We start from the raw sequence: 16,113 nt of genomic DNA on the forward strand, positions 1-16,113 counted from the left end.
TTGGAAATCATCATTCGTGCACCATACTCACTCACAGTTTTGAGCAGGATTCAATGGGAATGTATGAAGAGATTTATTTTTATCATTGCTAAGTACAAGTAGAAAAGGCTTTCAGTGGTGGGTTTCACATTCAGACGAAGCTGGGCAGTTAGCTGGACTTTATTTTCCAATAAAAGATTAATTAGTCATTGCTGAACACGACAAACTGTCTAGCAAAGAAGAGTGAATAGTTAGGGGTCAAGGCAAAGTGCTGAAACCCTGTTTTGTTTTTTTTACTGAATGGTCAGCAAAAACGGAAATTATAGAGCTACAATACCTGGCAGGTATGTTCCCCAACCTCTACTCAGGTTACCACAATAACACCTATTTGTGACATAGTGGCCCTGCAATGCCATCATTTACATTTGCAGTGCTTTGAGCTCAGGAAAATAAAATATATGATTATGATGATCATTCATGAAACAGCCTTCATCATGAAACATGGTGAAAATGTCCATGACTTGACTTAATATCTCCATGTATATATTGGGACCAGTCAGCCATTAGGGGGCACTATAGCAGCTATAGCAATTCTGCAGGTTTTTAAAGACTTAATCTCCTTGGCTATGGTTAATGGAAAACCCTATAACTTACATCAGTAGATACCACTTCAGATGAACTTAATACTATTTTTTGAATGGTGGTGCTCTTTTCCAGCAAAAAACGAATCTTTATTATTATTTCAGTTGTGTCATTCATAGATTACCTTTATTACACTCAGTACAGTTTTCTGCTATATAATACTATATGCTCAAATTCAAAACCAAAAATTATGCAAATGTTTTGAAAATTATGAGCAGACTCAAGACTAGTGCTCATTTAATATCTATCAACAATCATCCCTGCCTTATTTTATATGAAAAGGCCTTTCACATGCTTTGTATTCATATGTTGTCTTTGATTCTAGATAACTAGGCTGAAAGAACCAGACGCATTGACAGCCATCTTGGGACTGGCCTTTTATTCAGATTTCGGCAGTGGAAGCCTTTTTACAGGCTTAGGTTTTCTCTTAAGAAAATGGCTCACATAGAAATTAAATTATCGTCTTCCTTTACTTTGTAGCCTTCTCTGAGCTTTGACAAGGTGCTGGAGTACCTTCCCCTATTCACAAGTGTTCAGGCCTTCCCTGATGTGGAGGTCATTTAAATTGACAGGTGGCTGTTTCCCATAAGAGGTGCTCCTCTCCTGTTTTATCAATAAGCACTTCAAGGTGGAGAATAGCAAGCAGAGTTAATGGCTATTTATGACTTAACTTGAAAGCACATCTCTCCTCTGATGAAAAGGTTGTTGATGCCCTTTGAAGCGGTTGGTATTGTTCACTTCCCTTCGTCACCTGAATCGACATGGCTGGTCTTTCTATGGTTACACTTAATGGATGTGAGAAGGCTTCCTTTAAAAAAATAAATAAATAAATAAAATAGACTGACGTTCAATAAACCCAATGTTGGATTTGGTGAGTTAAAGCAAGACTTTAAAACAGAATATAAAATGAAACAGGATCCAAGCTCTTTTAATGCTCTTCAATGCTGTGTGAAGTCTTCTCCAAGTTAGAAAAAAGTCTGTGGTTGTTATTTGAGTTTTCATAAGAAATAACATCCACCTGAACACATCATCATCAGAACGCTGACCCCAACATAGGTTTGAGCCTCTGTGCAGGACAAAGATATTATTTGTATTCTAGCATGGCATTACAGAATAAATACATTTGTATTTAATTGTAATTACAATTACATAATAAATATATAATAAAAAAACAACCAATAAATAGTCGATACACACAGCACCCCCCCAATCATGACAATGTGATTTCACAACCACACAAACTAGAAACCTAAAAGAACAAGTTCTACAAAGCATGCAAATATTGTTATTCAGTTTATAGTATGCATACTTCATATAGTATAGAGAATTAAGATGACTTACTATGCTTACTAAACTTACTCGTGTTTTGAATTGCATTCCATCTTGCCATACACTAAGCTTGCCCCCCCAAAAAAGGTTTTAAAAAGAGAGAGAGAGATTGAGTGTGTTTGTGTATGTATGTATGTGTGTGTGTGTGTGTGTGTGTGTGTGTGTGAGAGAGAGAGATCAAAATTAATATTATGTTAACAGTTCCAATAAAGCAAGTTTATGTTCCCTGGTAATTTTACCATCTTTGAATTAAACTGGGGACATTGCAACACAAAGGGAGAACACTTATTTTTTTAAGGCTGGATTTTTGTTAATGACTTTTTTCCTCAAGTGTACAAGCCCCACTGCCGTTATGCTTGGCTGAATGCTTGTGCTAGAAGTGATGTTTTCACATATTCAGAGACATATTCACCATATATGAAGGGGCCTGGGCACTAAGGATTAGTGTAGAAGTTTTTCAAAAGCATTCTCGTCTTCGGGATTGGATTGGGTAACACATGCAGTATCTACAAAGCTAAGGCTTTGGAGTGTTCGGCAATGTGGGTTTTAGCGTCTTGTTTATTCAATAAATGATGCATTGTATGACCACTATTGTGAATAAAGGGACACTAAGAGATTATTATACAAGAAGTAATTTGGTAGATTCCTTGAATTAATATAGTAAGCACATATATATTCAGTATATGTATATGTACAGTATATGTAGTATGCAGAACTTTGGGCTCCCCTGGTTAAAAAAAAAGCCTTTAATATTACAATTAATATATAAGTGAACAGAAGAAAAACTAACCTCTAAATGGTACAATGTTAAACATGAGGCATTTGTTCAAATTTTAAAGAAAGAAACCATTTCTTTTTTTTCTCAAATACTGAAAAAAGGAAAAAAGGCCCTGTGAAAACATTTTGGAGCCCTGTCAGTTAGTACTTTGTAACTCCTCCTCAGGCAATGATGACAGCTTGTAAACACTTCATGTAGCCAGCTAAGAGTCTTTAAATTCTCACTTTTGGAATTAAACTCAATTACAACAGAACACCTCTAGCTCAGAAATATTTTTTTGCCCCCTTGCATGTACGGTATGTTTGAGGTCTCTTCACAGATTTTCAATAATATTCTAGTCTGGGGACTGTGGTGGTCATTCCAAAACCTTTATCTGTCTTTCCTGGAAGTACTTCATGGTTGATTTTGAGGTTGCTTTGGATCATTATTTTGCTGTAATACCCAACCTCTCTTCAACTTAAATTTCTGGACTGACTGGTGAACATTTCCATCTACAATTTCTTGATATAGTAGTTTCAAACATTGAGTGAGTGTTTTTAGCCTTCTTCATCCTGGTGGAAATTAAACATCTTCATTCTGAAATCCTTGAACAACTGTTTAGAGTAAGCCGTGGCTGTTAACACCAGACATAACAGCCACTGCAGTTGCATACTTTAGAAGGCATGGAGTTACTTCAGAATACAAAGTTCAGCCCTGGAATTATATTCACCTGACTCATTAAAGTAAATCGCCTGGGTCTGGGCCTCAGAAAAGATATTTTTAAAAAGTAACAAAGAATAATCCAAAATGGCTCCCAAACTTTTTCACAGGGGGCGCTTTTCCTTTTTTATAATTTATAAACAGTAAAAAATGAAAATAAATAGCAATCTTATTTTAACATTTGCAGAATGGTCTTGTGATTAACTCTCTACAATTTAGAGTTCAGGTTTGTTTTTTTTAGAGTTCAGGTTGTGCACCCCACTGTATCCTTTCTTTCAACAGACACACATACACACACACACACACTCGCCCAACCATACGCAAGAATACAGGCCTGTGCACACACACTTTTTGGTTCAATAATCAAACTTGTTCAACTTTCAGGAAAATTTGACATTTTAAATCCAACTAAAGCTTGAAACTTGTCATTCTGTTGCCTTGGCAAATAAGGAGCCCAGTTGCACTCTGCACTCATTTGTGTTGTGCCCGTGGTAGCACTCAATATCTAAGAGATCAATAAATAACAACCGTGTTATTGTTTTGTCTGGAGTGTGTGCCATTAGGTAGCCTAAATAAAGTTCATGTGTGGGTCATTCTATCCACGTAGGACACTGACGATGTTGACTGACTGATATTCCATGCCTAACCTGTAGGCATTGGCTATACACCACAAAGAAGGCCAAGGCTGCGACTTTTTTCTCCTCCAAAGGGAGATTGGTCAGTTCAGTTTAGTTTAAAGGTACAATAGGTCATTTCGGACTCGAGTCAACAGAGGAATTGCAACAACAAACAACCTCAGACCACAACTCTGTTTAAGTTTCCCACAGTCTATGAATTTAATATGTAATCTAAAGCATTATTATACATTTCTGTGCTCTCATGCACTGTTTAGGAACGCTTACAGAGACAAACTCAACAGGGTCTGCTGTCTTTTCGTAGTGTTCTCGTAAGAAAATGTTTGCCGAGCAGGTGACTTTATGAAACAAGTTTTCACTTTAAACTAACCAACTGAGCACGCAAGTTATTTGGCTATGTATGCTAGGTATGTAACTAAGATATGATAGTCCATCACAAATGATGCAAGTGTAACTTATAGTTTGAGTTGTGTAACTGTCCAAAGAGACTGTTACTCTGTCTCTGTCCAAACAGAGTTTCAGTGATGGCATGTCTGGAGTGCAATTTGGGCAGCTACACGAGAATAAGCCCCCACGCCATTGGCTGTGGCAGAACCAATTTTCAACAAATGAGCTTGAATTGTTGAACAGCTGTACAATGTTTTGATACAGAGTGATAGGCCAATATACATTTTGAAACCCAAATTTAAGGACTATAAACACTGGCAGAGGGTGAGTCAGTGAGCCTTTTTAATGATAGGTGGTAGGGATTTACAATGTACCATATAATTTAGAAATGTCTTTATTTTTCAAACTTAAAAAAGTTATACTAGCACTAACACCACCCCACACACGCACACACACGTAACCCAGTGAAGTATTTGGGTTTACAGAATGAATGGTTAAACAAGACAATATATTAACCATAATCTTTATTTAATATATTTTCATATGGTTTATGAGTGATTTAGCCGGTTGAACCAGAGTGTTGCTTGTTGGTGAAAAAACATGAATACAGAGAGTTGAGCAGAACGATCGAGAAACTATGGCGGGCGTGCAGGTTAACTGTCTTTTCTAAATGCTGCAAACGCATTGAATTCGTGTAGCCTTATTACCGGCTTCCATATTCGCTCTGTTGCACTTTATATTCACGAGAGAATTGGAAGCTAACGTTATTATAGCCACCAAAGAAGCCGAAGAGAAGCTAAACAGAACGCAAGGACACTGCAGTGGAAACTCCGGTTTCATCTTTTCTTTTGTATGTGCCTTGCTGAGACTCGGTAAGCTAAAACTAAGCTAAACTTTCATTGCTAGATCTCCACGTTAGTATGGTGGATCGTTTGAAGTTTCGTTTAAATTTCATGCAAATATGACTATCAGTACATGCTAACTATAATGCGACGATGTTATGCTTAATTTTAATGGCTGCCGTAACAAACTTGGATTGCAGTTTCCAATTAACGAAAGGACACTAACGCCGACTTGGTGAAAACATACAGTAGAACCGAAATCCTCAATAGTTGTTGCTTCCTAAAGTAGATGTCGATTTGCAATGTTTTATAGCTGTTCGCTTCTGACGCTTGCTATTATGAAAATGTATAATGCGACTTAATGTTGGTTTCATGCGAGCAGAGATAAAATGAAATAATTAATTGAACAAAGGTAACGTTAGCTATCTAACAGAATAAGTGGATTTTCGTGACGTTACTTATTGGCCGTAAGTACAGATATTTAATTTAGCTGACTGAATGATTAATGATTTATTCCAATACAAGTTCTGGTTCACGAGATGCAAGAGCCAGCTAATTGCAAAAGTTAAAATACTGCTTGTAAACATTTTCGCAAAATATGACGATGTTTATCTTTTATAGCTTAAGACTGCGTAATTGGCTGTTGTTGTGTGATTCATAGTCAGCTAAAATAGGTCAATTAATTTCAAAGGCATTTGATAGGAAATTCATAGAATGTTGATTAGCCTACTCTCTATACTGTCGCCATACATGGTCACGTCATACATGATACATAAATGTATTGTGCTCAGCAGCAGTACATTGTTGAATTTAGAGTGATTATGTTGTACAACAAACAGAATGGAGAAGAGCTGAACCTGTTTCTGTATAGGTCAGGTCTTTTGACCACGTCATTTGATTCCGTCGAGAACCACGTCTTTTGATTCCATCAAGAACTACCACAGGGACGATCCCGATCTCAATAGATGGCGAGCCACCCAACTTGGATTTCCAGGATTGCGGATCAACCTACTAGAACAGGAGTTTGACCACCATCGGATTCCACCTTCGACTTGGACATTGGACACTTTACAATTCATACGGAGAGACATTCACAACATTTTGGGCCGTTTATTATTTTCTGTATTGTACATGTGTATATGTTGTAGGGGTCCTCGCACGGGACTCCAAATTATGTAGGGTCCTCGCACGGGCCGCCAAATAACGCAGGGATTTTACTCTCTACGAAACCGGGGCGCCAGTTAAACGTTGTGTAGCAGTATAACTGCAAAAAGTAATCAGTCTCATGAAATTACTATTATCAGAAATATCTAACCACAAATTTAGTATTTTAATTAATTAATTTTAATAACCAATATTAATGATCAAACATACCGATAACCTGAAGGTTGGAAGTTCTTCGAAAGACTGCTTTAACTCGGCTCTCATGTCTATGTGATTCCAAAACGGACACCGGGGTTTAATAAAATATATTTATTAAACAAACATACAAACACATAACAGATAAACTAACGGGAAGTTAGTAAGGAAATTTAGTAGGTTAAGTTAGGGCGTGTATGTGTGGGTGCGCGCGATCGCGCGTGTCGCTTGAACAAAGGAAAGGTGGGAGTAGCTAGCTTGAGTAAGCTAGAGTTCTGGGTGTGGTAATAAGTTAGAGTTAGCTGTGAGAAGGGACTACTTGCGTAGTTTTACTCTATATATGCGCAAAAGACGGCGAATCAATTCACGTACATATATATGTAGCTAACCAAACACATTACAATGGTTGGATGGTAAATATTGAAACACAGATTCACAAAAACAGTTAAGACTAAACTAAACACTGGCTATGCCTGAATGTTTGTTTTCTTACTGAGTCCATACGCATTGCTGGATCCAAAAGACATGCTGTCCTTGTAGAAGCGGCGATGGTGCTGTGAATGGTGTCCGGGAGAGATGCGCAGGCTGGGGTGTTCCCGTCTTAGCAGCGCGTTGTCGTCTGATCCGCTGGTCCTTTTCCAGGTGTAAAAGTTCGTTGCTGTTTCGTTGTTGAGCTTTATTGGGTACGCGTTCCGCGTACAACTATTTCCACTCACTATAGGACACGTAGTTACCGCGAGGTAACTGGGTGTGTCCGTAGGCCTGGTAGTGCGCTGTGCAGCATTCAGCCTCTATCCGAGTCTCTGAGCAGATGAGCTGAAGCGAATGGCCAAAAAGGGTGCGTCGAAGAGAAGAAGCAGAAGAAAGATCCCAAGAACGTGTCTTGCTCTTATACGGGACCGTTTATTGCTCCCGCCATTACGGGATTGGCTGAACCAAGTTAGACGTCATTCGTGGTGGACGTCGCAGAATTTTCCTGTGGGAATGTGGAAGTTGTAGTCCCTACAATGTTGTTGCATAAGTTACATACAAGGTTGCAAAGTAAAAGTGGTAACCTAGAAAACACGTGTGGTCGTGGTTATTGTACTTACTTCATACCTTACTCCTTACGAACCTAGCTTATATCTAGAGCACCAACGTCATCCAGGGGTGGGTTACACACACTAACACACACACACACGCACACACAAGGTAGGTCTCTCCCTGAGAACAAAAATGTCATACCATTTTGCTGTTTGTGATTTCTGCTGATGGCCCACAGAGACTCTGCAGGAAGTTGAATACTGCCCATTACAGGCCCTGTTTGTACATTTGCACTGCACTAAAAGCACACATTACCTCCCAAATCTTTTCCCTTCTCTGTCGTGTCTTACCCCCCATGGCTCGTCGACTGTCATAACACTGGGAGGAGCATGACAGCCATGAACTGCCAAGATGCCAACCCAAGGTTTCACTGCAGGTAGAAGCCAGGCAAAAATAAATACACATAAAAGTAAATTAAGAACACAGCCTTATGAATAGTTTTGTAAGAAATCTTCAGTGTAAATGATGCATGCTCTTGGAGCATACACATTTTGTGAAGCTGTAGCTGTGTATTAAAATGAATAGAAGAAAACAGGAGCATTCTGAGCAGAGTACAACAAAAGATCAGATCAATAAACACCTCTTGCGTTGTGTGAAATAATTCAACAAGCCCAGTGTGTCTTCAGGGGCCAAGTTACAACATAAAATTTTATTCAGGATAACTGAGGAATTCTTGTCAAGCTCTTGTCCAAATACACCTGAGTCTGTTTCCTGTTAATGTTGGTGTTGACTGTAGTTTAACAAGCTCATCAAATACGATCCATTTTAAGTCCTTTTTATTTTTTGCAGTATGTTGTTGTTATTTCAGGTGTTACAGATGACACAAGCTGAGGAGACAAGGTGAACTTTTGATTAGTGAGTGTTGCTTTGTGGTCATACAAATATTTTGTCTTATAACTTGTATGGACCTATGGTTTAATGTCCTTCAATGAAGGTGTGAGTGTGGGGGGTGCATGAAAAAGGGAATGTTAAAAATAAATTTGAACTTTGAAAACCTCAGCCCACATAAATTGTTTATTCATTGGCACATCCGACATCACTGTGCACTATCAATAATGTGATTCAGAGTTACCATAAAGACACGATGGCATATAGTAGGCTTCACATACAGTACGTATATACTTCTATTTCATATTCCATCATTTCCCTGGTCTTGGTAATCCGCCACAGAAATCCAACCGCTTCTGCCCAGTTTTAATACCTGAGTCACCAGGAAAAGCGCTATGGAAAAAGGGTAAAAATAGAGATTACTGGGACAGAAAATAATGACCATGTCTGAGTGCTCTGCATGTGCAATCCAACAGCACAATTTCCAGTCTCCCTGCCCTGCAGTCACCCCCCCCCCCCCACACACCTAACCCCTGCAAGGTCAGGTGCTCAGCACGGGAGCTGAGATTTGGGGTTGTTCCAGGACTGCTTCCTGCTCTGATGCTGTAATACAATTTACTTTGAAAATGAACTTTTTTGGCTCTGTTTGAAATATCAAAATATATCGCCACCAATCCCACTCAGCCTCTTTCTCATGTATTGTGATGAGAATAAATCTCAGATGAATGGCAGTCACAGAACCCCATCACGGGGTCCCCAATACTCCTGAGAACGCCTCTCTGTACCTAGGGGGCCTTTAAAAAGCCATTAACTCCATTAACGATACATGAAAACAAGACTTCAAATTGGCAGCTGCCTCTTCTCAACCCTGTCCAGTAAAGTGTATATCTAAAAATGGGAGAAACAATAAAGCAACTTATTTTTGCCCCCACTACACATTTTCTTTACTGCATTTTTAGCTGTGAGAGTGGAACAAAGGGGGAACAAATGTTGTAATGGGAAAGCAAAGTTTTGTGAACCCAATAATAGGGTGGACCTGCCATATGCTGTCTTGAATGAAAATCTTGCGAATAACTCCGTATATAGATGTGTGCGATGAAACAATTCAAAACATGAATGTCTTTGATAACTGATATTTATGTCATCAAAGACATAATTCCCTCCTTCAGATTTGCGTGAAGCCACACCTTGAAGCTTCACACACCCACCTGAATGCAGTCCCTATCGAGTTACAAGCCTATGCAGTGCCTTCGCCACTTTGGCTTTGTAGGACTTTAGGCTTTGTAGGGCTAAGTGGTGCATAAAATATTTTCTGATGAACTGCTCTCAATGCTGTCTTTATTTCAAGTCAGTATCAAATAATGGATGTTTTGTACACAGTAACTTTAATGTTTAGATTTGATGATCGAGTTTCATGCAAATGAAAGCTCTCTTCTTATGATGTCTGGGGTCTGTGAGAGTCGGTCTCCAGTGGTTACATCAGACACAGCCTTCCGAGGGCTCTGTTCGGGTACGCTTGTTTGTAGTTCCATCTGCTTCCTCATTAGGAATGCATCTGGGATGTGCCTGTTGTGCTTTCGAAATGGACAAATTTCATTCATGTGAGTCATGTGACATCAGCCACCATCAACCGTCATGCCACCACCAGTCTCCTCACAATTCCATTAGAATAGAATTAAATATACTATATCATATTTTCGGTAAAACCTCAATATCAAATGAACAAGTAAAAAGATCAAAACATTCAAAGTTAAGTTGTAAAGAAAAGTTAGTATTGTCCTTGATTATTTATTTATAATAGAAAATATTGTATAATTTGTACCACTGTAACATTTCAAATTGAAGGTACTGAACACTATTAATAATTGCTGTATATCAAGAATGGGTGTTTAATTATATTACAGCAGTTGTTTTATTTCCTTTGTTTTCATTTGCTTCGCTGTCTTGGCTATGTTGTTCTTGCAAAACAGGTGAATTCCTTGAAAAGCTTATAATAGAAAAGAACAGTAAGTCAGTTGTAAAAATCTGTTTTATTTCCAACCTCATATTTGAGCAAAGCACAGCTATCCTTACCATTTGTCGGCATCTTACAGTAAATCTGTAAGAGTATGTACAGAAACTGTATCTAGGGGTTGAACTAAAGACTGAAAATTACACTGACAAAGTACTGTAGGTGCCAAAACAGGAGAGAGTTTGCTACTTATTTCAAACTAGCAGCAGATACCTCATGCAGAGCTTGTGAAGCACAAATATAGATGGTACTCCCCAGGGTAGTTTAATCTCTTTATCCACCAAGGTTGCTCTGTCAGGGTGTTTTTCTCTTTCACTCTTATTGTTTGTCTTGTGAATTCTCAGGCGACTGGACACCTTGAAAGACGGAGACCAGGAACAATGCCGTGAAGTCTCGAGTTGAAACAAAGGAGATTTAAAAATGCATGGTTGTGAAAACATATCAGGCCAACACACAGGAAAAAGTGCAGTGCACATCTTCCTGGCTCTAAACTCTCCATCTTGAGAGAGAGGATGGTGGACAAAGGTGAGCGGAGCACACTTTCTGTCTGAAAGGATGTTGGAAAACCATTGAAACTGCAGAGATTTAAACATACTGTACTTGCATGCCCTGTGGAAGCTCATGAATACATAAAATGAATGAAAAGACATGCAATGTAATGGACTATTGCATGTGTGCCAGCAGAGCTGATATTCTCCAGTGCATGGGAATGTTCCAGAAGAGGCAGACAAACACACAACGGGAGCAGTGAAACATGCAGGGTGATGATGGAAGTTCATCCGGCGGGATCAGAATGGATGTTTCAATTCTGGCTCGTCACGGTGCTGGGCTTTGCATTGCCATGGTTACAAGTGTTCTCCAAAGGGCGACTGCACCCTTCAAAGAATCTGGAGACTGAACCGTGGGTACAAATGGAATCTCTGAAATTTGTAGCAGTCTATTCAGTCTAAGTGCAATTTTATTTCATTGAGAACTTCATTGAACATCAACTTTCATTGATTATCTCAGTTATGAAAAGAAAGGAATCCAAAGGAAAATGAAAAGAAAGGAATCCAAACTGGTCTAAACCCCAAATTAGCTGAAATTTGAGGACAAATCCCACTGCAATTAGGCTGAATGCTGGCTACAATCCCACTTACTTAGAATGTGTTTAAACCTGTTTTTATTCCAGATTTCTTATTTCGCACATTTGATTGCCGGAACATACTCTGTGATTTCAGAAGAATGCAGCCAAGCTGGCATGTTCATCAAAATTATGGCCAATCTTAGAGTACTGAGATGCTATGGTCTATATTTTATAGTCACTGTGGGATTAATCCAAACACTGAAACAGCAGAGCATGCAGCACAGCAACCATTTTAAAGGTTTTTTTCCCATTTTACACTCATGCAAACTACCCTCAAAAAATGAGTCATTGAATTATGGCAGTGGTTGCATGCAATATTATTGAGTTAATGTGACCTCAACTGATGAAGTACTTTGTACAAGTACAGTTTGTGGTAGCTCTGTACAAGTACTTAATCAGATAAAGTTCCGTGTACTGTATTTAATAACACTGTGTGCAGCCACTGTCCATATTTTTTTAAAGTAATTGTTTTGGTTGTATGGCAAATTTGACTGTGAGCCTTTACAGTGAGCCATAACATTTCAATAACTGCCAAAGCAGCAAACCAAAGTTGTGGATGTCACATGCTCCACTGTAATTTCTCAGTGCACATTGAATGCTTTAATGCCTTACATAGAGAGCCAGGCAAACCCTTGGGACACAAACATTCCCATAACAGTCTACAGGTCTATAATTTGCAGCATAGCACTCACAGCATTTCACCATCTGACTCACATCTGCTGGTCCTCAGTTCAAAAATGTCTTTTCTCTGTCTCTCACAAAATCCTATTTCAAACCCAGACAGCTCAATTATAGACTTTCCAATTAGTCAACACAGTTACGAGAGCATGGTTCAGACATGGCTCACAGACAGGGAGTTTCTTTGATCACAGAAGCCCTTTTTTTGTTGAAAATTCTTATTTATTGTAATAAATGCAAACGTTTAATAATACATTGATGGTCAAGCTGCAGATGGCCCAGATGCACGCTGGAACGTTCTGAAAACATTCTTTAAAACATTAAAACAGCAACATTGGATGTGTGTATAAATATTTGGTACAAAGTCACAAGATACAAAGCAGAAAGATGCATTGACGATATCCTCTTCGGAAGTGACTGCAAACAAACCCTGACCGTTCAGGAATACAAAGTGTCACAGACAGAATGCAGAGCTGCAGCAAATGGGCCGACTGTATCTAAATGAACATTTATAGACCTAATGCTTGATTTTTTTTTTTCATATCAGAAATGGAGCAGGTCCATTGAGGTCCGTCAAACGGCCTTGATGATCTCATTTTCTTAGGACCTAATTCCATATGCTTATACAGTACAAATTCCACGGCATTGTTCTTCAGCAGGACACCACATTCAGCCTGGGAGCCAATCTGGGTATTCGGGGAGGCAGATTCACCATTTCCCAATGGTTGCCATAAGCTGAAATTTAAACGTTACTCCACCATCCCAGAAAACACACACACGCATGCACACACACGCAAGCACGCGCACACACATACACGCACACGCATTTCAGGGTACTGTCTCACTTACGTGGAAAAGCAGAAAAATAGGTAAAGACACACCATTTGGCCATTTTAAACTAATTTGAGGAGAACAATGACACGTTCATTATACATTTCCATAATGCACTAGAAAGCACTGTTTATAAATACAAAAACAACTGCCTGGATTCCACAATTTCCTGGTTTAACACAATCTGGACCATTTCAGAAAAAAATGTCAACACGTTTCTCAAAGTGAAAGGTATATAAAACATATTTTCACGGTATATATACTGTATATATATATATGTATTTATAAAAAGAAAGAAGGTTAGAAAATATTTGTACATTCTCTCTACAGGTGGTGAAAGGGAAGTCAAAACTATTTGAATTGCTGCATTATAATATAAAATGATAGATATGACACAACAGAAATCCACCAAGTACAATTTCCATATTAAAAGAATCGTATTAGTCCACCAGACTGCTGTTAAATGTCAGACACCTCTCAGTGTGGTCTGTAGGTAAGACAGTAGTGTAGGGATGGGGGGTTATGTGGATTAGCCAGTGGCATTACTCAGTTAACATCTCAGTTAACATGACATCACCTCTTCTTTATTTCAGTCAAACAACAACGATGATGGAGAGATGGAGAACAGTGAAAGTGATAGCAAAAATCTACTCATCTTTAAAGGCGTATTATGCAGGATTTCATTCCTTGCTCCCTCCCGTCTACCGATAAAAACGTCTACACCGTCATTCTCAACCCCGCCTACACCCCCAAGATGATTATGGCTAGAAAACCATGGTTGAATATGCTTCATAAGTCATCTGCTTTAGTAGTTGCTTTCCACCCAAGCCATTTAGCTAGCTATTTAACAGATGTTTGTATTTAGTTAAGGTTAGTAGCTAGCCAAGTTACTGCAATTGCGTCGCTTTCATAATAGCAGTAATAGCGGCATTCATGGCAGACAGACAGTACAAAGTATGCCAAAATGCTTGACTGACATATCCAATAGCAAAAACCATATGCAGAATAATTATGGGGTTGCTAACTTTAGTTGAACGTAAGTTCACCAGTGGATTTCAGACTGCTCTGGCCAGCCTGGAAAGAAGCATTGCACAATTCTGTAATATAGGCATGCATACTCACAAACGCATCAATTCATTGTCATTGTTTTATCATTTTAAGGTGAAAATCCTGCAAAGTATGCCTTTAAACCCGTTCCAATTTTCAATGAAGTCCTTTAGATCCCTACTCGAGGTCCTTCGAATTACTTCAACAACAGTTGCACGGTGAAGAAACTTTATACTACCCAATGACACCTATAGATCAATTTCCAATTAATTCCAGGATGAATTTCAAATGACTTATAAAATGATCCAATATGTCAAACAAAAGAGAAAAACACACACATATGCACACCAATTTCAGTGTATTGCCTAAATCAGTAATGGAAGTATCCAAAATGTCATTCCAAAAAATGTGAAACGACCTTTGGTCCAGGAATGTGCCCTGACAAAATAATGTGGGTATAAGGTTATTTAGAGATAGCTAGTAGTCACATATGTGCAAGGCTGAACAGAAGACAGAAGTAGACTTTGAGGTGAAATGGGGTGGTTGATGAAATGTACTTCTATTATGAAATTCCAGCCACAGCAAATGGAACCGATAGGTTCAAGCAATAAAATTAATTCTTATATTTATATTTTTCCCACAAAACCAAATGTGTGTGAGTGAGTGTTTGTGTGTATGTGAATGGATATTTCCTATGAAAGGCAACAGATAAAGAAACACATTTGAGATTTTGTGATAGAGTATGCACAGATTTTTCTTGTTCGTGAATCACGCCTTTTGAAGAGATGTCAACTGTCTCCACCTCGCAGGAACGAAATGACACAGACACAGGACGTGCTAAGTTACTTCCTGGTCACTGACAAGGTTGGTAGCTAAAGAGTAAAAGGACACTTTGTAAAACAGCGGCAGAGTTCTTTAAGCCTCTGTGTTTTTTGCGGCCGCTGTGTGGCGCACAAGTTGCTCGTGCTTAGGGAGGAGGAGGGCGGAGGGGCATGTTAAAAGTCCCGGTCACTGTCTGCCCCCCCGTACAAGTCAGACAGCTTCTTAAAGCGAGGCCCCCACTCGCTGAGGTAATTGTAGTCCTGGTCCCCCTCGCTGGTGGCCGAGCCGAGCGAGCTCAGAGACTCGGCGACTGAGCCGTTTCCCTCGTAGGCGTAGGTGGCCAGCGAGTCGTAAGGGGGCGCGGTGGGGTTGCCGTCGTTCTCCTGCACCCTTTGGTTGATGAAGTCCCGGACGTCAGTGTTGTCTCGGGCGGCGGCAGGGCGGCGGACGGGAGGGTGGCAGAGCGAGTCGGGCACGATGTCACGTCGCTGCTTGTTGACGTCCATGACCTCGGGGTTCCGCAGCGTGCCGATGTCGAAGGCCTGCGTGTCCTCCTCCCCGCCACCTTCGTCGTTGTAGCTCACCACGTTGTCCCTCACGTCCTCTTTGGAGATGATTAGAGGCTCCTTCTTCTTCTGTCTCCGCAGGGCGGCGAACAGAACAACGATCACTGCAATACAAACGTTTACATGCATTTATATTACACATAGTACACTATTACTAGAGAGCTAAACCACAATCACCACAATACAAACAATTATATATGTATTTGTATTATACTGCAAACATGTGTGTCTATATTAATACAGATAACTGATGTACCAGCACTGATATAACTTATAGATGAGGGGCATACAGGGAGAGAGAGAGAAAGAGAGAGAGAGGCTGTTGAGAGCTTTCACCCGATATTCAAAGGCCACAAACATACAACCACTTTCAGATGCTAAGATAATAAGAATTGAAATCATAGCTACAGTCATGCTATGAGTTTATGTAATTAATATAATTTTGCGGATTTGTGATCCATACATGAATGT

At 39.4% G+C, this 16,113-nt stretch overlaps 1 protein-coding gene across 2 annotated transcripts in view; it reads right to left on the minus strand.

The window, feature by feature from the left end:
* Positions 1-12,595: 12,595 nt before the first annotated feature.
* Positions 12,596-16,113, minus strand: part of cdh6 (cadherin 6) — a 40,157-nt gene continuing 36,639 nt past the window's right edge. For both annotated transcript variants that reach the window (XM_061254182.1, XM_061254180.1), the window contains one exon: positions 12,596-15,746. In XM_061254182.1, the coding sequence (XP_061110166.1) occupies positions 15,250-15,746 (497 nt within the window). In that variant the 3' untranslated portion in view covers positions 12,596-15,249. The remainder of the gene's footprint in view (positions 15,747-16,113) is intronic.

The sequence above is a fragment of the Conger conger genome, chromosome 9 (assembly GCF_963514075.1).
Source record: "Conger conger chromosome 9, fConCon1.1, whole genome shotgun sequence".
Lineage (NCBI taxonomy): Eukaryota > Metazoa > Chordata > Actinopteri > Anguilliformes > Congridae > Conger > Conger conger.